The following is a 24,288-nucleotide window of genomic DNA, read 5'->3' as shown; positions in this document are numbered from 1 at the left end:
ACAACAGCCTCCCAATACCCCTACTCAAGTCTTTGTGTCCCCAAATCTGGTTTCAAAAGCAGCACAAATTGATGATTTCAGTATTAAGCATGAAAACGTGATGCCAAAAAGAACAAGAAACAAGGAGGAAGGGCTATTTTCAATCACTGTTGTGGTAAGATCACAGAAAATCTGATTACTTCTAAGTAATACAGAAACATAATATGTCCTGTCTGCCACTTGCATATTGAAATTATGATAATTTTATGCAGGTTAGCATGTGAGGTGCAGCCTTCCAGCTCAATGTGTTTTGGATATATTAAACTGTTCACCCTTGATGTATACGCATCACTCAGTAAAATTTATAAGCTGGTGAAAGGGGGGAAAGTGGGTGTGAAATGGGATGAAAACATAGTTCATAACCTTAGAAAGGATACAGCGTGGCAGCTTAACAAGCAGGTAGTAACAAGAAGTGACTTGTTAATTAAATTAGTTGCAAGACAGCATCACAAGTGAAACTGAGTAACTGGACTGCTGTATCAAACAATACCCCCTACCCACAGTGGCCCCATACATTGTTCTTACAATACATATTCCATGCAATGTCTACCACAATTAGAAACACTGTAGCACAGCACTACTGAAGTTCCTCAATATTAGAAATTAAAGGTTCAAGTGTAATTTCATAAAACGATTCTGAAGGCCATTAATTTACTCTGAACTACACGGTACAAAGACCTGGCGTAGTCCTGCACAAACATGAGCCCTTTACATGGAAGACCTGTTGAGGGCAATATCACACCTGCTGCCCTCTCCTGTGCAGCTTATGTGCATGCAAACTATACAGGTAGTAGGCCCACGCAGCTAGGAACACTGCTTTTACAGGACTGCCGAAGGCAGACAATGATGCGTGCACATAGGCTCTGTGCTGATGCTATGGAAGATGTGTGTCAGTAGTGGGCAGCAGGAGGTATGATCTTGTCCCCCTCCCCCATTTCAGTTCTATATACATGCTCATGAGATATTTACAGGGCTAGTCAGATTTCAAACCTCTGTATACATCATAACAAACAATAGAATTCATGCTTCATCTGTTGCCAGACTTTAAACATATACATAGCATTTTGAGTTTTTGGATTTATTCTGTATTAATTCAGTGCACAGGAATGAAAGACAGGCAGGAACTGTTAGTTAATAGTAGGTAACATTATAGGATCATGTATGTATTTTCTGCTGAAACTATTTCCTTACGTAAACGAGAGAAGAATCATCATCAATTTCTTGTACGTTTATTGCAGTCTCTCTCAAGCAAAATAAAAAGTCAGGTGATGTTTTTAATATTAGCTTACACCTTACCGAAACCAGTGTATTAATTCAATTTAACTCTGCTGTTTTTAACTCTTTAATTCCCTTTGATTGATGGATTCTCCACCATTAGCATGACTTCAGGCAAGATATATTGTTAATACCCAGGAGTACTACTACAGTCAAAATCAGTTTTCCAGATATCTAAACACAAAGTGAGGTTTGTTCAGTCAGGAAAGACATTTATCATTCTGTGCAAAGCTGCATATCCTTTAAATAGTGGGATTAGGATATCATTGATTACACAGGAGAAACACAGACTTTTCTCTTGTACAATAAAGCTGATCTGCACAACAGTCGAATATTGTGATATAGGATGCAGCATAACAAGAAAAAGAGTCATGCTGCCCCCAACCCCACATACAGCGCAGGGCTGAAAAATTTTCAGAATCAAGCACCTGAGTGTAGGTCATGTCTCAGCAGCTATCACAGAAAATGCTTTACTTACAAACCAGAGGGAACCCCAGAATCAACTCCAAGCTCAGTGAAAACTATCAGCATATGTGTCAACTACCATTAAAATGTCTGTTTTGATATATGTGCATTATTTTAGGACTCCTCCACCAATTTAAAGGGTATGCTGTATAGTTTTATGGCTAACTCTTGACATAATGTTAACACAGAGGAATTCCTGAACGTTTATGGTACAAGTTTAATCCTCATCTATAATAAGAAGTTGAAGTGATAAGCATCTGAAGAAGCAAGCTCTGACGTGCAAAAGCTCATGCTGGAATAAATGTTGTTAGTCTTTAAAGTGCCACTGGACTTCTGTCTTAATTTGAAGTGATCCCAGCCTGTAGTTGAAAATGTTTTAGGTTAACATCATCACTAGACAAGCTTGTCCTTTTGGGGGTTTCTCCAACGTGGAAAGGGTGTAAGCCAGGTATTAACCTTAGAACAGAAGTAAAATTGAACAGCTAGATATTTTGTTTAAAAAGCTATACTGACTTAATAGCAAACAGACCAGTGAAAAACTCTAAAATGAACACTGAATATGCAAAACAAAAAACACCATAAAAAGACTAAAATATCTGGCGAGGATACGCAGTTTAGACTTGAATAGGTGCACTGTTAGAAGAAACAGAATGGTATCATAGCACTACTCTCCTAAACGTACAGCATCACATGTCACAGTTGTAACTGACAGCACAGGTCCAGATTAGAATTATGGGATTTGTAAACTTTTTTTTTAACAATTGAGGAAAATATTTAGAGTAATGAAATCCCAGTGATGTATCATCACCATATGCATCTACAGCACATGAGCACAGCTCAGCCAGGAATTCACTAAGTAATGAGCAAGCCACTCAGTCTCAGCATCCAGCCTGTAATAAGAGAATAATGCTAGTTTATTTTACAGGGCTATATGTGTAAAGCACTGTGACTACCTTTTCTCTGGTACAAACTGACGGGACCTTCGGACCAAGAGCAATGCTGTTACCCAATTCTCACAGTATTTCGCTTCTTTGTTACTTTGCTAGCTAGTAGTAACTGAGCCTATGGAACAGGACATACCATGCCATTCATGTGTATTCCAAATCATGCGGAGTCAGGCAGTGACATTCTGTGAATCAATTCAACCCATGCAGCCCTAGTTGCATTGTTATTCATGCCCCAAAAGGTATGATTAAGCAGAGGTTGGGGGAGAACAAGCAACACATGGGAAATATATGCACAGATGTGTGGCTATTCCCCAGAGGACACTTGTAATCAAAATTAACAACTGTAATTTCTGCCAGGGAGCTGTGGGCTATTGTCGGGTTTGCAAGGAAGGCAAATGAGAAAGCGGGGGTCTTCTTCTCATTCTCTAATTTTGTGGCATTAACAGGGGGGAAAGGGAAAGCCCAAAGTGGTGGTCGCGGTGGGTAGAAAATGTGTATTTTACAGCTCTCTTTGTTTTGGCATTTCACAGATATAGGGGTTAAGCACCCTTGACTCACCTGTCTGCAGTATGTGGAATGTGAATTTCCCTCCGTTTTTCCCCCAGTGGCAATTAGATCCACAGTTAATCCTCTCCCTCTGCTGTGAATGGCTGCAGAAGGTAGACCGAACATGAGCCTATGGTACACAGAGAAACCTGCCTCCTGCCCATGCAGTGCTCACACAAGCAATTCACCAAATCTGGAGTGCACCCAAAGAGGAAGAAGCAGTAATGTCTCAGATACACTTAGTCTGAGCAATTTACATGCACAGAGGCATGGAGCAACTAAGACCACAATGGAAACTTAACCATTCAAATGTTTTGGACTATGATTTTGCAGGAGGACGGCTCTTTCTAGAGCAGCCCTCCTGATGCTACAAAAGATAAGATGACACCTGCAGCTGTGGAGCAGGGAAAACAGCTGTTGACTTTATAGTTTTAACTATTTCCTATTCAGTTCTGAGGCATCTGAGCCCAGATCCAGCAGGCTGCTATCTGCCAACATAACTCATCACCACAACCCCATGGTGGTTGTGTAACTAACCATAATTCTCTAAACCTAATTTTTCAGATAGCTGTCCTTGAACTGTCTTTTCTCTACTTTAAAGAAGAAGAACTATGTTGGAAAAAGTACAGCACAGTTGCACTCGAAATACAGATGCAGCCTCAATCTTTCAATTTAAAGCTGTTCCAGCACCATTACAAAATTGCACACAGACTTGTCTACTATTTCTTAGTTTCAGTTTATGCTATTTTGAAGTTACTTCCAAATCCAAATACAACAACAGAGTTAATTGTAAACACTAGCACAGATGTGCAAGCCCTGAGATTTTTCCCTCCTCACATCCTGCTACTGAAAACCATGACATTAGACTGTCTGAGGTAGCATAAGGGGGAAGAGATTATAAACTTAATAATTCACAAATCTGTACATCTCATATCACTTGGGACTAGATTTATTCCCTAGTCCCCCAACCCTGATCAAATTAATGCATTTTTTTCTGGCACTAATGTTCAAGTACATCTGACTGAAGGCCATAACCAGCAACTTGGATTCTCTGCTAAGTGATGCCTCCGCAGCTTGCCTGAGGCAACAGGTATAGCAGATTGTTCTTTCTTTATTTCCTTCCAAATCAGGATAAGGGAAGGGATGGGGGAAAGCTAGAGTTGTCGGCTAATATTTATCATATTAGATTCAAACATTGCAAAGCCTCAAAAACCAGTATTGAATCCCAGGAATCAGGAAGAGTATTGTCTGCTTTGAAAAAAGTTATACTGCCAACCAGTGTTCCCTCTAAGCTGAGTTAGTGTGAGCTAGCCGACAGTTTTTTTAGCCTCCGGCTAGCACATTTTTACCTTAGCTCAAGAAGGATGGCTCCAGAGCAAACTAATTTATGCAGTAGCCAAATCGCTCACTCACAACTTCAATGCCAGGAGCTCACAAAGTAGAATTTTGGCTCACAAGACTCCACAGCTTAGAGGGAATGTAGCTGCCAACTACAACTTTTCAGTGGTACTAGGAGCGGATGGAAGCAAAATAAACATGTAATGCTTTTGCCTTGCTTCTTTCTAAAAGAAAGTTTCAGGCAAACAAATTCTCTGTCCTACATCTCGATCCTTGTTACATGAAGATTTTGCAAAGTGCTGTTTAACACAAGAGAACAGAGGATTCCTGTGCTCATCACTGTCGTCCATCATCTTTGATTTTCTTTGACAACTTTGGGGAAATATATATTTTTTTAGTTTATATTTTTTAATTTAAGCATTTTTAAATAAAAAAATATCTTGATCAAGAAGAAGCCAACCCGGCTCAATCACTCCTCTCCCCATAATCAGTATTCTGGACAGAATCAAAACTGGAAACACTTCTGAAGTCTGCTCCTCTTTTGACTTTCAGCAGTTCTGAAAGATCACAAAGTGATCTCTGGCTCAGATGTTAAAATTCCTGTTACTCTTCCTCCTCTCCCCTATTAAATTGGTTGTACAGCATCCATTGGATTCCCAGCATTTACTGGGTACCACACATGGTAAGCATCTGAGTCACTGAAGGGGGGGGGGGGGGGGGAGATTGGAGAAACAAGAGTTCCCCTCCTCTCAGCTTGTTCTTGGATGAGCTGGAAGAACCTGTGTAGCTTCTTGATGATACTGGGATGTGCCATGGTGCTCCAAGTACTCTGGAACAAGTTCTCAATAACATGAATTTATTATTGATTAATTCATAAATAAGATTGGTTTGTCCAAGGCCAGTTCTGAGAACAGTTGGGGAAGCCTGATAAACCTCTCTTTGAAGCTATGTAGTTCTAGACTAGTTATGGATGGGAGAGCACCTGCAAACTCCATGTATGAAACTTTTGGCTCCATGAAGGGCCACATAACATAACAAAGCATCAGTCATTTTGCAAAGCAGCAGTTTTACCTATATTTACCTAAATATCTAAACAGATATTTAGCAAAAGAATTTGGCTTATGACCAAAAACTTACTGACATTCCTGTAACTTCAGTGTTTTCATGGTAAAGCTGTCTTGAAAACAGTGCTATCATTCACACTGGATCATATTGTACCCCTGACTATATAAAAAGCATACCCAACAAGCATACTGGAAGTCCAAGTTCAAATTGTGTGTTTAGTTTGCAGTGAAGGGGCTGAAGTGCATCAGGCCGTCTAAAAATTGTTTTTCAGTTTAAAAGTCTGGCCCTGCAAGCCACTGTGCATACTGAATTCAAAGATCTTATTTTCACTTATAACTGTTAAATTAACTTGGAAATTAATTTTGATAGCAGATGCTTAAATTGTCTTCAGGGATTTTGACCTATATGTTGAAAACAGTTAAGACTTAATTCCCCACTTGTTTCCTGCATTCCTTCTTTGTCTCAGGCACCCGTCTCATGAGTATTTCTAAATCATGAAGAGTTTTGCCAGTCAATACTCTGAGATCAACCCCTCACCTCTTAAATTTCTTCCACAAGCATTTCCTGTTCTTCAGTTATAGGTACATTAATTCACTGGGAGAAGGTGAGAAGAGGGAATACAGGTCCTGAGATTGTTCTCCAGTCCATTACCAACTAAATCACCTCTAGGTGTACAGAGACATAAGGAACAAAGCAAAATATAGTTCTTCTAGCATACTTCTAAATTCCTGAACACAGTTCTGATACTTTAAGTGAAACGCCTTCTCTTTGCTGCCTGGGATGACAAATGACTGCTGTTTTGCTAATTTAGTATTTAATTTGGAGGGAAAGTAACCTGACATGGGTAATATACTCAACTTCTTCAATACGCAGTGTAATAGCAGTTTTACAAAGGAATCCATATCTATTTTTAAAAGAATTTTACTACCCATTTTACCTAGTTACAGTGAACAGTTCAAGTCCATTTGTTTCCTAACAGTAAAATCCTGCCAGAATGACAATTGCCACAAGATTGTTCTTTAACAGGTCCGGAACCTTAAAAAATAGGCTTGGCATGGCTAGCAGGACTTTGGATATTTTTCTTTGAACAGAACCTTCACATGCTTACAAACCACTTTTGAAAGTTCCACTGATTTCAAAAGTATTTGCTATTCAGCACAATGTTTGAGAAATTCAAAGCTTAAAGCTACCTCATACATTTTAGAGTTCCATGTTTTAGAGATAAGAACATGCAGATCTGTATAAAGATTACACTATCCCTTGAAGACTGACCTCCAGATTCTGAACACTTCTACCATACCTATTTCTCAGGACTTCTTAGCAATCTAGGATCTGCATTGCCACAATCATATTGCAACCTGCAGAATTTACACACAGGGAGCTTTAACTCTTGAAAGCTTAAACCCTCCACCCCCCCAAATCTTGTAGGTTTCTAAGATGCTATTGGACTCAAAGCTGGCTGTTCTACTACAGACCAGCCTGGCTACCCTCTGAAACAGAAACTATACATTAGCTTCTGCAGAATCATGTCTCTTTTTGAAATTCTATATTGGTTTTAGCACTGTAATTCCTCAAGGGAACAAACAATGGCAGGCACTTTTGACTTATGATTGAGAGCAGATCAGACACAGATCTTCTTGGCATCTTTTAAAGCTACATACAATCACTTGAGACCACAATTCAGATGGACTTCTGTGATCTCTGTTTATCTAATATGACCTTAACTGCATTCAGGACTTTTAGGCTATTCAGGGAACAGATAAGATGACAGGTGCTTTCGAAGATAAATGAAATAAAGGATATGACCAATCCCCTGAAGGTCAGGGTAAACGACAATCTGCTTTAAAATCTATCAAATCAAACAGAAATGTCTACCGGCTTCTTACTGAGTCCTGTGAACAATCCATACCACTCAACTGAGCAAACTACAAAACTACAGGTTGTGCCCACATCAGAAACATGCTGCTTTATTAAACTGCAAATCCACCTGCAGTCTTAAAATGAACTGAAAACGTGACAACCCAATGGCCACTTCAATGGTCTTACATCCCAGATGAACACACACATACTCGCTGTGATGATTCACAACCTTAGAACTCATTCTTTGGGAAAATGTAAAATGTTGTTACAGTTGTTTTAAAACAAGTGCTAAATGAATGGTCTTTCACCTTACTTTTAATCTATTCAAGATTCCACAGGACTTCAGGATGAACTGGACTACATATTGAGAGAAAAAGAAATAGTTTTCTTCACCAAGATTTAGAATTGCCACACAATTTAAAAAAATGAATCATGTATTCCAGAGGTCATGCACCTCTTGTATAAATTACAATACCTGCTGCTTAATCATGAGCCACAAACAATTTTGTTTTTACTACTTACTTTTGGCAGTGCCCATTCTGATCGTGATCCATCTGCGTTATAATAATATGATCGACCTAGTTCATCTACATGCTTTATCCACTGCAGAAACAAAAGTTAGTAAAATGTTTATTAGTAAACTACTTTTCTCACTCCATCAAAGATGAACAAAGCCTGAATCTCCATGGTTACACCTTGGTTCTACTCAAAATCTTGCTGATGCAGCAAAAATTATTATAATCTGTAGTACAGAGTACATCCATCACAATTAGTGTACTGTATAACTGATCAATTTTAAGGTTTGTGATGGTTTCTAATTCAGAACACTAATTTTTTTTTTTTGCACAAATCTAAATCATTATGGAAATGTCTACTACTGCCTAGTTTTTGTTGTTGTTGTTGTTGTTGTTGCATGGGTGGGGACATTACGCTTCCAATACAAGTACTGTTCTTTATTCATGATCTCAGAACAAAAATGTTATGCCTCATATAGTCTACTTTCTCTTTACTAGAATCCTTGTGGTCCACCAATGTGCTTCAAATATGCAAGGCAAGATAATACTCATAGCTCATTCACAGCTGGGAGTAGCTGATCTGCGCTCCTCAGCAATATACTCTTAGTCAACAGTAAAACACTGCTTTGTTGTACCAGACAAGGTCCATCTAGTTCAGCATTCTTCACAAACCTCTTAAAGGCCTACAGGCAGTAGGTGATCACAAAACTGGCCACTGGTTTACCAGTGGATCACAACCTACTGTTGTAAATACAAAGTATATCTTCAAGGGGCTTTGTTAGAATATCTTTGGCATGCATTGTGAAGGATCAAGTTCTTCACAGAAGCTCATTTGGAGCGGGAAAAGTAATTTGCTAACTTTAGGACACCTATTTGATATCATATTGAACAGGATGTCATTGAACTGAAGGGCAACTATCTGAACACTACGATGCTTAACAACATCTTTAGAAATCCAATTTAGAAATCCAGCAGCTATAATCCTAGACATACCTGACAAAACCAGTCATTATTTGCTGAATTTTAAAGCATCTACGTGAACACACAGCATATTGTCTACAGCCCAAGACTTCATGACTTCCCAGCTGCAGCAACTTCTCCACTGAAGAATGTTTGCACATAATCTGCCACATGCCAAGGCAGAGAAAGTCTATGTCTATGCCCTCTGTCAAGGTTGTACATTTACATAGTTAAAAAACCCACCTGAATATTTTGTGCATTGCTAACATTTAAATCCTTTGCCTGAGTGGCTAAAAAGCACATTCTGGTTTGTTCTACTGTCTCTAGCTTTTCAGTTTCAAGATGGGAACCAGCTAAGCATTCTTTGACTTTCCCATTTATCTTTGCATCTTTGTGTGGAGCCAACCAATGTACATTACTGCATTTGGGAAATGGATTGCATCTTAAGTTTCCTACCTATTTGATTCTAGGCCTGGCACCAGTCAGCACTGAAAGCTTATATTTGGCTCCTATTGATGCCTTTAGTCAAAGGTTCTTTTTATTTTCTTTTTTTACCATTTAATACCACATACACTGTTCTTTATAGTAAATCACTTCACCTTTTAAATACAACACAATGTTTTTGGAATCTTTCATACTCAGCCCATCCTGCCATGTGTTGTTATGTTAAATGAATTAAATCGAGAGAATATTGGGGACTGATGAATTCATAAGGTATCCCTGGAAACACATCCATTACAGGTGATGGCAATTCCGTCACGAGTTTTTACAGGGTTTGGACCTTTGTTCAGTTCAGAGAAGCCTGCTGAGGGTGTGGGCCAGAAGTGTGGCCAAACAAAAAGCCTCTGCATGTCCTTCAGCATCTCCACATGTGTTACTGGAGAAATTAACACATTATTCACAGTTTATTAAAAGAAAAACAGGGTGTACTGTGAAATTTAATTATTGTTGTTTCTTGGAGAGCCATTTGTTATGGTATAAAGATCTTTCTATGGCTGTAGGCAAGGTCGGAATTTGTTTTCCTCCAACAGAAATGGGAAGTGAAGTGCAGTGCCCCTCCTTCCACAGAACAACAGAGCTAGACTATGGAATGGTTAGCAAAAACATGCTTAACAACCTTAAATGTCAGTAGAATCAATGCCTCATCCCAATAACAAGACTAGAAGAAACCTAACTTGGAAGGTACCAACTACATATCCCACATTCAAGATCCTTCCAATGACCATGAGAACGACCATTGGTTACTCACCGTGAAGGGTCCTTCTCCTCTGAGGCGTGGAGGACATCTTGTGGGTGATTCCCATCCATCACTCAGGGAGGCAGGAACTAATTTCAACTTCCTGTTTCCTGTGGTGGGAGTCACCCTAGGCTCAGTTCTGGTGCTCCGAAAGCAGTAACAAGAAAGCTAACTTTTATAAACAGAAGCAGAAAAAACTGGAACAATCTACTAACTTGCTATCGAACAACTACCACAGCAACTCAAACAGGAAGGAAAGTTATAAGTCACTCTCTTACTCTGTCTGTTATTACACTGATAGAAGGAAAAAGTGGAAAAGGGACAGAATAACAGCGTAGATGACGACCCGGGAGGGCCAAGATGTCCTCCACGCCTCAGAGGAGAAGGACCCTTCACAGTGAGTAACCAATGGTCGTTCTCCCTCTGAGGTGGAGGACATCTTGTGGGACCTCCCAGAGCAGTGTCCCTAATTTTTGGGAGGGTGCTCGTCATCACAGGAGAGGACAGTTTGTAGCACCCTCCTGCCAAAGGCTGTGTCTGCCGAATCATATAGGTTCAATTTGTAATGCCTAATAAAAGTGGACAGAGAGGACCACGTAGCGGCTTTGCATACTTCCTCTACTGAGGCTCTGTTAGTGAGTGCTGCGTTTGTGGCAGCACTTCTCAGTGAATGTGCTGTGATTCCAGCTGGAGGGACTTGATTTAGGCATCTGTATGCTTCCACTATACATGAGCGGAGAACTTTGCTGATTGCCGCCTTTGACATTTTCTTTCCCGTATGAGGGGGGGAAATGTTCACGAACATAGCATCAGTTTTTCTAATTGAGTCTGTCCTTAGTATGTAACACTTCAGAGCCCTCCTGACATCTAAGGCATGCCAAAGTTTTTCCTTGTAATGAGAGGGATTTGGAACAAACGAAGGTAGGCATAACTCCTGTGTTCTGTGAAATTGGGTGTTGATCTTTGGACCGAATGTAGGATCTGTCCTAAGGATATCCTTGTGAAACACGCAAAGATCTGAGCATATGGATAAAGCACTTAATTTTGAAATTCGTCTGGCTCGAGAACTGGACTGAAATTTCTTTTAGAGGTTTGAATGGTGGAGGTTTTGTGAGGGCCGAAAGAACTGTATTTAGTTTCCAAGTCGGGAATCTATGTTGAGCTGGCGGAAGTTTGAATGACATTCCTCTTAGGAAACAAGTCACGTGCGGGTGCTGAGAAATCGGGATTCCTTTAACGCACGGGAGTACCAAAGCTAATCCTTGCGGTCCTCAGGCCGGTGTTCATACCGTCCTGTAGGAAGCTCAATATGGAGGCCAATTTAGGGTGCAGAGGATCTATTGCCTTCCTTCTGGTCCATCTGACGAAGGCTTTCCAAGTACAATTATAAATTCTAGTGGTTGAAGGGCGTCTGGAAAACATGATGGTATCAACAACCTGGGGATTATAGCCCATCTGTGTTAGTCTCTGCCTCTCAATTCCCAGGCGGACAAAGAGAACCACTCCAGCTTGGGGTGCCAAATAGGACCCTGGGTCAGCATGTCTGGTGTTGCTGGAAGTCGAAGAGGTTGTGATACCGCCAGTTGACGAAGGTACGAGAACCACAGGCATCTCAGCCAGTATGGTGCCACTACTATGACGTGCACCTTGAGAAGATGAATCCTTCGTAGAAGTCTTGGCAGAATTGGGAGCGAGGGAAAGGCATGTAGAAGTCCTCTGGGACACAGGGTTGTCAGAGCATCCGTGCCCTCCGCTTGCAAGTGGTAGTATCTGGTAAAGAACTGTGGAAGATGTGCATTGTTCGGAGTCACGAAAAGATCCATCACGGGTGAACCTAGTGTGTTCGCTATGAGGTGAAACAGTTTCCCATTTAGGGACCATTCGCTCTCCAGAATCCATTGACGACTCAGCCAATCCGCCTGGATGTTCGCCACCCCTTTCACATGTTCTGCCTTGATAGAGGATAGGTGCTTTTCCGCCCACTCCAGCAGCTTCTTGGCTTCTCTGTGTAGGGCCATCGATTTGGATCCTCCTTGTTTGTTTAGATAGGCTTTTGCTGATATGTTGTCTGTCCTTATAATGATGTGAGATCCCTGTATCATGGGTGCGATTTGAAGAAGTGTCAATCTGATGGCTCTCAGTTCTAGAAGGTTTAGGCGTAAACCCTGTTCCTTCGCTGACTACTCGCCCTGGGCAGTATGGTGCTCCATCGTGGCTCCCCACCCCGACAGACTGGCATCCGTGAAGATCTAAATACTTTCTGGAAACCAGAAGAGCTTGCATTGAGTAATGTTTTTTATATGAGTCCACCATTGAAGGCTTTTACCTGGAGGGGGACTTTTATCAAAAAATCCATTCCCATCGCAATTTTCCTTTGAAATGGTCTCAGGAACAATTGAAGCTGTCGTGAATGGAGTCGTCCCCATTGGAGCGTGTCGAAAATCGCCACTATCAGTCCCATCATTCTGGTCAGGATGGAAGCCTTGATGATCTGCAAGGCTAAGGATCTGATCTTCCTAGCTTTTTCTGTTGGGAGAAATAATCTCAGCGATCGAGTATCTATGGTCACGCCGAGGTGCTATAGTCTCTGGGTAGGAACCAGTGAGCTCTTTTTCAGGTTGATCATAAAACCAAACTCTCTTAGGCATTGGATAGTCCTTGTGGTGTGTAGGTGAGACTGTTCTTTTGTCTTGGCTCCTATCAGCAAGTCGTCCAGTTATGGATGAATGTGCACCCCTTGTCCCCTGAGAACTACTCGGTGCACCATGATCTTTGAGAATACTCGGGGAGCTGATGACAGATCAAATGGGAGCACTCTGAACTGGAAGTGGATGTTCTCCACACAGAACCTGAGGAAGATGGGGACATGCAGGTAGGCCTCTGTGAAATCTACAGACGTGAGAAACTCTCCCGGCTGCAGGGACTCAGCAATGGACCGTAGTGTTTCCATCCTGAAATGTTTGGGTTCTACGTATTTGTTGACGAATTTGAGATCCAGGATGGCTCTCCAGTCTCCTGTTCTCTTTGGGACGGTAAAGAATATTGAATAAACACCTGTCTCCTGGTCCGCCTGAGGCACTTCTTCTATGGTGCAAATAAGATGAAGATAGCTGATCGCCATTTTGGTTCTGTGTTGTTTTTGAGTGTTTTTGAATGGAGGAGATGCTATGAACCTGTGAGGAGGTAGTTTTCGAAATTCTATTCTGTAGCCCTACTTCTAGAGTCCAAGCATCTGCTCGGGATGTCAACCAAGTCTGATGGAAGAGTGACAGTCGACCTCCCACCGGAGATTCTAGATAGTCATGCTCTATTTTTAGGGTCCCTGTCTCCTTTGCCCTGACAGTTAAAGTTGGGCTTGGAGAATTTGTTAGAGAATCCTCCTCTATGAAAGGACATCTTGTTGTTCCAAGCCTGTCTCCTTTCTTGTCTAAACCAAGGTAGGGTGTGTTGTGTGTGAAAGGAGGAAGGAGAAGAAGAAGAGGCCCCCTTGTCCCCAATACGAACCATCTTGGGAAGAGCCTTCTTTTTATATCAAGTCTCCACGAGAATCTGTTCTAGAGGCTCACCAAAGAGTTTGGTTCCCTGAAAGGGATAAGCAGAAACAATTGCCTTAGATTGGTAATCTGCTGGCCATGCTCTTAGCCATACCCATGCGACGAACTGCGGCTGTAACTGCAAGGGCCTTTGAAACGCAGACAATTGTATCTAGTGTAGCATTGGCTGTGTAAGATACTACCTTTAAGACTCTATTTGCCCCTTCCAGGAGCCTGCGGTTATTTTCAGGCAGTAATTGGATGAGTTTTCTCATCCACACAATGGTGGCCCTGGAGACAGTGGACGTTGTCACAGACATTTTAATCGCCATTGCACTAGCTTTGTGTGCCTTACGCAGACCGATTTCGGCTCTCCTGTCAAAGTTGTTTTTGAGGTTTCCATGACCGTCTCGGACACCAGTCCTGACGACTGCAAGGCTGCTACTGGTGCGTCTACCGCTGGTACCTGTAAAATATCTGAGGCAGAGGATGAAATTGGGTACAATTTCTTAATGTTTCCTGGGACAGGTCTGTGAGCAAGAGGTCTCTCCCACTCTGCTTTCATCTTTCTGATATAAAAATCAGGAAAGGGAAAAGCCATTTCCGAACAGTCAACTGGAGGGGAAAACTCATCTGTAATTTCAGATCCTTCTCTTTGGCCCTGCATGTCGCCCTGCTTGTCCCCAATAGTTTGGGAGCCCTGGATATGTAGTGCTGACAGGGTTTTTGATAGCAAATAAGTGATGTCTTCTCCCTTAAAAAATCTGAACAATTGTTCAGTAGTTGGCTGTTTCCTCTCATCCTCCTCATTTGAGGGAAATTCCCCCTCCTCCTAATCACTGGTGATGTGTGAGGTAGAGTCAAGCTCCTCCTCCATTTGTTCTACTGGATAGCCCTCCCATGGAAGCCTTTTTTGTGCTGCCTTAGTGGGCCAGGGCTGGTTTGCTTGGTCTCTTCCGAAAGAACGTGGGGGAGGGAGAGAGGGAGAACGCGGGCGCGGGTCCCTGTATTCTCTAGATAGGGCCAGTTCTGCCCTAACTGCACTCATAACATAAGCCAGTGCTCTAGGGGAAATGGGGGGGACTGTCGTTTTCAACATTACCAATCGAAGTTCCAGCGACATTCTCCCCCTCGCAGAACTCATTCTATCCTGCAGATGGGCTTTCGCCCTGCCCAGTGTTTTGCTGGCATTGTGGCTGCGGGCATTGGCATTCCAAGCCAGTCCCGACTTTTCCTTGCTGTCTGTCAGCGTTCTTCAAAATGGCCACCGACATCAGTGCGGGCTCCTTCTGAGCGCGCATTCTGGTGCGCTTGGCCTCCTCGCCGTCTCCTCGCTTCTCCTGTGTGGCTGCAGCCCATTTTCGGGCCGCTCATTCTTGATCTTTGCTCCTCAACGCGTCACTCTCCTGCGCAGAGAGGAAGCCGTCGCTGCCCTCTCTGTCCATTGTTAGGCTAGAGGGCTAAACTGTGCAGCAACAAATAGGCACAGAGGTAGATCCCCAGGCCTTCAGCCAAAGGGGGGGAAGGGAGAAGGCGAGAAAGGCAAAGTGAAACTCTCTCTCTCTCTCTCTCTCTCTCTCTCTCTCTCTCTCTCTCTTTTTTGCTTTTGTTTTAAGGTAAAGTGATGAGTAAGAGATATGGAAAAGTAGAAAAGTAGAAAAGGGGTAAGGCAAGCCTAAACCCAGCTGCTCTCCCTACTAAGGCAGGAAAAGAACTGAGCCTAGGGTGACTCCCACCACAGGAAACAGGAAATTAGTTCCTGCCTCCCTGAGTGATGGATGGGAATCACCCACAAGATGTCCTCCACCTCAGAGGGAGAATGAAAATTCATTCTAAATTCAAGTTTCTTTTCAAGCTTTCTTTTCTCAGCTGATAGAGGAAAGCCATTTGCTTTGCAAATTCCAAGAGCAATATTATCTGTGGGCATACTGCTGTCAACCACTGTACTAATGAGGATTTTCCCTCTGAGTACTCTAACCCTCGTAAGAATGTTCTGGATTTGAGAGCCCAGAATGCTTCGCCAGAAAGTAAGTGATGTGTGTTAAAAGCAGGATTCCTTTGTTAGAGAAATAATTTATTTAACTTATGACGTTTTTGTAACAAGAGCACAAGGCAGAAGTGGCACAGAATGGCAGAAACTGGATAAGCACATCCTTGGAGACTCTGAGACAGGGGTTGCTGGGGAAGTTGGAAAGGTTGGCTTTTCATCTGGCTAGGGAATAACTGGAGGCTATGAAACCTAGCTTGGGGGGGGGGGGATGACTTAGGCACCAGTGCCAAAAGATGGAAATCTAGACATCTTCACTTTATTCTGCCTGGCTCTCAATTTGTCATAGAGAAATAAAGCTTCGTTTCACTCATTTTTAATTGCCCTTCGGCACCGCAGACAGATACTTTGCTCATGTTGCTTTCCCTCACTTTCTGCAGTTAATTCCTTTCGTTACAAGCAGAGTTAATTTTTCCTTTTTATTAAATTGGTGTTTTATTATGAGCCCCACACATGCCTAAGCTATACATTTACCAAGATACAAAGAGAAGGAGGAGGAACGCCTACCTGAACCTGAACTGAAGAGTAAAAGCTATACCTGCTTCTGCAAGCAGTGAAAAGTATCTTATTTCAGATGGAGATAAGAAAGTGACTGGTCATGGTCTAGTAACTTGGGAATCTGGGCCAGTTGCATAAATGCCACATCTCCTTGGTAGAACAGTGCTGCCTTAGAGACCCATTCTGCTACCTGCCACCCTCTGAATATGCCCTGGGGAGGGCAGTAGAGCTAGGAGACTGATCCTCATCTTCTGTCTCTCCCTAACAAAACAAAACAAAACAAAACAGAACAGAACCCCCCCCAAAAAAAACTAGCTCTATCCTGCTTGCTTCTTCCCTTCCCCCTCTTGTTTACTGGTGGAACTCTTTCCAAATTTACTTTCTGTCCCTCTCCCTTTCGCTGGGGGACACCGGAGAACAAAAGAAGAGCAGGAACAAGCTCTGCTGCATTTGATCAGTCCAGCAAGCACAGCAGAGCTAGAACCTACTTTTCTTTCTGCCATGCCCCACCACAAAGGAAGGGAGAGAGGGTCCAGCCAGTCAGCCAGTGCACATAACACAGAGCTTCATTCAGGAGACAAAATACCTCCCCCTTCCTGAGAGTGAGAGAGACCACCCACCCAGCATGCGGACCTCAGTTCTGCTCCCAGAATTTCAGGGCAACTGAACTATCAGGTCTTTTCCTGGTTGCCTGGAGACAACTCTTAATGAGCCAGTGCAACTATTTATGTTCCAGGCAACTCAAATGCCATTCCACAGAATTCTCTAGTTTTAAGTAAGACTTCTTCAGTTCAAATACTGAATTTTAAAGATGTCAACTACATCCTCCCCCCCCCCAAAAAAAGAGGGCAGTAACATGTTTTGTTCCAGCAGGAAGAAGTAGCAATGCAGGAACACCATTTTTAGATCTGTTAAATGAACAACAGTGCTGTTTTAGCACCACAGGATGGAAAACAGCTGTTGATAAAATGACATGTACGGCTGTCCTTAGATGAAAAAGCCTATGCTAAACATGGCACTGCTGATACATATTCACTTGAAATTTGCTACCCTACATGGGAGTATACAATTTCTCATCTCACATTATAAAATCAGAAATGATAGCTATAATCAAATAAGCCCCCCCCTAAGCAACAGGTAACAAATGCAGTGTGGGACATTTCTATAAGTAGCATTTATAAGAACAGTTTCTTAAAGAAAGAAAAGCAGCTAGAAACAAGCATGACTGTGAAAAACAGAAGAGGAAGCTGGCACTAATCGACACTTTTCTACCACAAATGAAATAAAATCACACCTATCTGAATTCTTAACCACTAGGTTTCTATCAACTTAGGAAATGTGATGAAGAAAAGCATGTACCTTTTCATTAGTATAGTCACTGGTATATAGCGTTTGGCCATGTTCATCCAGTTCTTCTGACCACCCTTTGGGAGGAGAACCATACTGACTATCTGACTGGCTGTTACAAGAACTGTGGTAGTTTTCTTGTGATGACAGAGTCTACAAATGGTCAAACACACACAGAAGTACTGAGAATTGATATTAGTTCAAATTCTGAAAGATTAAATCTAGGAAATAACACTACAAATGAAAAATGAATTCAGAGTTTTACAGGTAAGAACTGGAGACAGCAGATCGCTTTAGATGGCTCCCCCTGATTTCTGCTCATTATTGGACTAGATGAGATTCCTATGCCCTCCGTGCATGTTGAATTTTAAATGGAATTTTCTTAACTGAGCTTAAACAGACAGCACAGTCTGCATCCTACTGAAATCAATGGAAAAACTAAATGAACTTATCTTGGCTGAACTGTGCCATAATTACCTATGAACGTAAATGCAGCATGTGTGAAGGAAACATTCACAGGGTGAACATATACAACTAGCATTGTTTCCAAATGTTAAGAACAGACTGCACATGTAGTGTATGACTTAAGTTGTCTATGCTCCCCCCTCCCCTGCCCTTGGCCTTTTAAAAAATCTTTTCTCCTCTCCAAAATTAGGAGCCAAAGTAGCAGAAGTTGAAGTGCCCAGAGGGGGCATTTGCAGGAGAGAACAAATGGCTGTGTGAGAGGATAAGTCCAGCTCGTTCCCATCTATTCCCTTATTAGAAATGATCATTCCAACATCTCCTTTCCTCAGACAACGTAGAACTATACCTACCAACAAACCATTTCTACACTGGTATTTGATATTTCTTTGCATAGTTTCTAATGTTTGTAATCCTAGTCTTATTATATTGCTTATTAGATATTTCATGCTATTGGACTGCATTGTTTTGCACCATGCAATCTGCCTTGAGCCTCAACAAGCAAGACAGGCTGTCAATAAATTATCTTCTCTCTTTTTTCACCATGGCAGAAATGGATGAGTACTACATGTTTCATATGGCTATTAAGCAATTGTTCTTAATTTGCCAAAGTCTTCACTTCGGATGTTACAAATCAATTCTAATGTTTTAATTAGAAAGTTCAAAGAGTATGCACCCAGCTTCATGAACGATAGGAAACTGGGCTAGGAACAATGTGAACTACACTACTTCACAGTACTTAATTTGAGTCAGCACATTTCCTTCCCTCGTGGATTTTAACTGCCACAATTTTTAATTTGAATGGAGAATGTATATAACTAGCATTCTTTCCAAATGTTAAAAACATTCTGTGTATGCGACGTGTAAGTTCTGAGACAACAATTTGGGTGCTTTTATTTATATTTCCCAGTGTAAACTAGCAGAAAATGACTACCAGGATTTCTAGAAATTTTCTTTCTGAATGTTTAGTATCATTTACATAGATAATCAATTCACAGTGTTTAAGCTGTAGTTATTTCATAATATCAGACACGTTCAAATACAATTTTATGGCAGAGACCAAGATTGTTGAAATATTCATTCTGCGACTGAGCTACCAGTTCCCTTTTAATTGTGTTTGTTTTTCCTGGTATTAAATGGGAAGAAGCTAAGCCTATCCGTAAAACCTATAGGTTAACCTATAAGTATGACCTCAGAAGTAAATATCTTAATTCGAGAGGTCCCAATGGCATTTTGAGATACTCTTGTGAAAGGGAAGAAATTAAAATTACCCAACAAACACACACACACAAAGTAATTCACTGAAAAAGCAGGTTATTGGCTGAAGGTAACAGAGAATGTTAATGAAAAAAACAATAAAACAGATGATTCCTGGAATCCAGAGGAACTACATGACACATTGATAGTTTTTTCTCATACATTCAAGCTAACGGTTGGAGCAGGAAAAGCAACCAAAACATTTGATGAAAGAACTAGGTACTAAAACCATCAACAGTGTTTCACATACAATATTCAATACTCCTGGGAATTATTACTGATCCATTAGTACAGTGATACTCACTCATGGCTCTTTGACATGCTACCTGTGGCTGTTCTCCAATATGGCACCCTTCCCACATTCCAGAAAAGTGGACAAGGTCATTGCCTGGTAGTATCTGTGGTTGGTAAACAGTTCCCTCTCTAAAACCACCACTGCTGGAAGGACTGAAGGATGAGTAAACTGTGAGTCTTCCTGAGCTGCAAGCCTTGTGTCAGGGATGGAAGTAAAGGGCCTGTGCTCTCCAACCGCCACCTTCACCTTTCTCAGCTGCCTCCATGTTCTCATCCCAGTACTAGGGCAACTTGAGGGAGGGAACGAGATTAAAACCACCACCATGGCAGCAACCCAGGAAAAGAGGAAGCTGGCCGTAGTTGGGTGGTGGTGGTTTTACTCCCCTTTCCCCACAGCTAACTGGTCCTTCTCCTGGCACCTTGGCAACCTCACTGGCTTGCCTGACCTGATGAACCTCATGCTGAAAACAGAGTGAGAAGGCATTTCTCTCACTCAAGAGACATAAAGACTGACTAAGGTGCAGCAGTGGTGGAGAAAGACAGCCCTACAAGCTTGGAGGTACCCTGGTAATTTAGGAGGTTATATTTAATATTAAATATATATATTATGTTATTGTTGGGTGGGGTGGTCATCTGGCTGTTTTGGTTCCTGATAATTGTGAATTTGATTCTCCATGAGTTGCAGAGTGAGTACCACTGTGTTAGTATTTGGAATAATGCTTAACTCAAAACAGCGCTAAGTTCAACCAACTTTCCAATCCTAAACACTTTTGAAACCACGCTCCACTACAACCACTTAGCAGTTTCTACAAGAACACACACAACTCACCCTGTCCATGGAGTAAACAAACCTGATCACCTAGACTGCCCTGAGAGAATCAGCTCACCCACACTGCCCACAACTACCAACTGCAAGCAAGAACAGTCCCATACTATACTTCAGTTCCAGAGCGCAGCTAGATTTCTTAAGGGAAGCTGCACTGAAAATGTCACTAGAGAGCCAGTTTGGTGTAGTGGTTAAGTGCGCAGACTATAATCTGGGAGAACCGGGTTTGATTCCCCACTCCTCCACTTGCACCTAACTGGATGACCTTGGGCAAGCCGTGGTTCTGATAAGAGCTGTCCTTGAAAAAGAGCAGTTTCTGTCAAGAGCTCTCTCAGCCCCACCTACCTCACAGGGTGTCTGTCGTGGGGAGGGGAAGGGAAAGGAGTTTGTAAGCCGTTCTGAGACACCTTTGGGTAGTGAAGGGCAGGGTGTAAATCCAATCTCCTCTTCTTCTTCTAAGCCTTGTATCAGAGCTCAAGCAGTCATGGAACGGTCACAAAAGCAAAGGCACAAGCTGCTTTACTGGAGTCCTCTGTACCAAGGATGAAACCCCCAACATGCCATAGCTTCCCAAGTAGAGGCCCAGAATCACGTAAGAAACAACACCTAATCAACCCACAACAGGGGAAAAGATTATACATCTCCAGTTTCAGGGGTACGGCCAATCTGAGCTACCACTAAAGATAGTGAACAGGATCGGCAAGCTAGCAACACCAGTAAAGACACAAGAATTTCATTGCTGCCTCCTCGATGCTGAAATGCTTATCATAAGCTATTTTAGGAATAAAGAAACACAGCTATCATGAATCAGGTATGTTATATTCTATTCCCAGTTTCAGGGAGTTGGGAACTGAACACAAAGATTTAAGCCGCCCTGAGCCCGTTTGCGGGGTAGAAATACTTGAATAAAAATAAAAATAAAAACATCCTATACCATCATATTTAATAGAAGTACCTCTTTAGTTCTCAGTTCAATCCAGGAAAAATTTGTTTAACAAAAACAATTACAACCATTTTTAAGCTTACCAAATGATATGCCAGTAGGCCAAAGCAAAAAAAGTAAGAGCAGCAAAGATATCAAAATCAACAGGGGGAAGAAAAGAGAAAGGTGAAACCTCTTGAATGTAACAAAGTAAAAGCCTCTGGCAACAAATCCTCCTTTCTCAAACACTCTTCTTAAACCTGCCTTCTCACTCACTTGTCTGCCCCTGCTGCTCTCCATACGCTTGCTAATATCACCCCTGATATACTAGGGTTTGGTCCTAGACAGACGAGTTGTATCAGCATAGAGGCCATCTGCTCTTTCTCCTCCAAACTAAGATGTGTCTGTCACAATAGCAGCTTTGTGTTTTTCTGGTCCTAGGAGACAGAGGGATTGGTTTGGGTTCTACAAAACTTTTCCACTTGAAGCAGCATATTTATTTGTTTATGCTGTTCATATTCCCTCCTTGCACCAGCGGAAAAACCTCTTGTGCCAGTGTAAGGCTCCTCGTTACAGAGGAAAATACCAATGTAAGCAGAACCATTTCACAGGACCCAACCCACTACTTTTGGACTACCTGGCAGAGACCAAAAAGATACACATTTATCACAAATATAAAGTTAATTCAAAATTATCCTAGTTTCAATGTAGAAGTGATAAAATGTGCTAATTACCTTGTAACTTGAGACTGAAGCAGCTATCTTGCCTTAACCTTATTCCTTACAATGAAGTCATACATGACCATTATAAGCTAAGGTAAGATCTAACCGTCTATTAGGTTTAAGAGTCTCTATGGTTCTTTGGTTTGGATCCAATTACCCCTTTCTGCCAAAAAAAACCCCTCCCCCTTAGAATAAAGGAATCCTTGGATTAAATCCTGGGTTGTTTAAAGCAGGGACCTTTATTCTGGGAGAGATGCAATAAGAAATGGAGAAAAATTAAGATCATCTCAAGAGCTGCACATTTTTAATCCAACTAAATTTATTCCACGATTCACACTTAACACTAAACTTACCTCTTGATCAATCTGATTCAGAGAGTCTCCCCGACTTATGCTTGGATCCCGAGTCCAGCGTGGTGGTTTCCAGGTTCTCTCTTGTGTTCCTTTGTTGTAATAGTAACAGCGTCCTGTATTATCTTTGTGGGTTTCCCACTCTCCATTAATTTGAATTGGAGGGGTTGTAGGTAAAGGTGGGAGTGAAGACTGAGATATTTTTAGTTCTTGCAGGTTAGCATAAACTGGTGAATCTGGCCTTCCTTGGCTTGGTGGAGTAGTTGGCTGTTTTGAGAAAAGAAATTTTGTGTTACTTAAAAGTACATGTTAAGACTGTACAACAATAGACACTGACTTCATATAGTGCTGGGAACGTTCAGTGCTTTTAACAAGCAAATTTAATACTTGTTACTTATTTAATTACTTTACACCCTGCCTTTATCCACAATGGGAACCCAAAGCTGTTTACATCATTATCCTCTCCTCTATTTTATTTATTTATTTTTACTTTAGATTTATGAATTGCCCAGTCCCTGAATACACAGAGCACTGGGTGATTTACATCAGTAAAAATATACATAAATGTGTCATAATCACTAGTTAAAATACAATAAATATAATATTACAAACTTAAAATTAATCCCCAGATGGTCTACTATTGACCAGCTCTGGACCAAGCAAGCAGGATATGGAGGGGGAGAGAGAGAAAGGGGGGGGGGAGAAGAAAGTGCCAACAATGTTATTGCCCACCATTGCCCTCAACCAAGAGCTTGACGGAACATCTCTGCCCTGCAGACCCTGCAGAACTGCATTAAGTCCTGCAGGGCCTTGATGTTGGTTGGCAGAGAGTTCCACCAGGTTGGAACCAGGGCTGAGAAGGCTCTCACTCTGGTCAAGGACAGACAGATGTCTTTAGGGTCAGGAATCACCAGTAGATTGCTCCATATGTTTATCCAGTTCCCTCTTGAAGCTGTCCATGCTTGTAGCCGCCGCCACCTCCTGTGGCAGTGAATTCCATGTGTTAATCACTCTTTGGGTGAAGAAGTGCTTCCTTTTATCTGTTCTAACCCGACTGCTCAACAATTTCATGGAGTGCCCACGAGTTCTTGTATTGTGAGAAAGGAAGAAAAGTACTTCTTTCTCGACCTGCTCTATCCCATGCATATTCTTATAAACCTCAATCATGCCTTCGCTTTAACCTTTCTTCATGGGGAAATTGTTCCAACCCTTTTATCATTCTAGTTGCTCTTTTCTGCACTTTCCCCAGTGCTATATCCTTTTTGAGATGTGATGACCAGAACTGTACACAGTACTCCAAATGAGGACTGACCCAGCTGAGCTCTGACACCACTGGACTACACTGGCTGGCTGTATAGTATACTGCCTGGCCAATGTGTGAATGATGAAACACAAAACCACACTACCCACAGACCAGGTATCTACTACCTCATGGGAATCTCCAGGTATGCAGAAAAGTATGGATCTGTAAATCAACTGGAGGTGGATGGGGAGGAATCCTTTAAATGACCTGAACGTGACTAAATAGGCACCAGAAAGGACAATAGTTGAGAGCAACTAGGTGCAAGTTAAAGGAGAGGGGGGGGGTAAGAAATCAGCCTGTTCAAACCCATAAGAGTTTATAGAATCCTAGATTGGAGGGATAGAATTTTCCAAATAGTTCCCCCCAAGTTATTCTTCACAATCTCCCCACACACACCTTGTAATAAAATGCTTTTAAAAATTCAGCAATATAGAAGTTACATTTTTAAAAAATCATCTCAAAATAATTTGACCTTTATAA

General features: G+C 41.8%; 1 protein-coding gene across 1 annotated transcript in view; it reads right to left on the bottom strand.

The window, feature by feature from the left end:
* The window catches only part of ARHGAP12 (Rho GTPase activating protein 12), a 94,710-nt gene that overhangs the window by 26,154 nt on the left and 44,268 nt on the right, over positions 1-24,288 (bottom strand). The window contains 3 exon segments of the mRNA XM_015408109.1: positions 8,058-8,138; positions 17,685-17,825; positions 22,509-22,772. Coding sequence (XP_015263595.1) covers positions 8,058-8,138; positions 17,685-17,825; positions 22,509-22,772 — 486 coding nt within the window.

Source organism: Gekko japonicus, unplaced genomic scaffold, assembly GCF_001447785.1.
Source record: "Gekko japonicus isolate JY-2015 unplaced genomic scaffold, Gekko_japonicus_V1.1 scaffold87, whole genome shotgun sequence".
Classification (NCBI taxonomy): Eukaryota; Metazoa; Chordata; class Lepidosauria; order Squamata; family Gekkonidae; genus Gekko; species Gekko japonicus.
The sequence above is the reverse complement of the archived record's forward strand: the minus strand, read 5'-3'. Positions and strand labels throughout refer to the sequence as shown.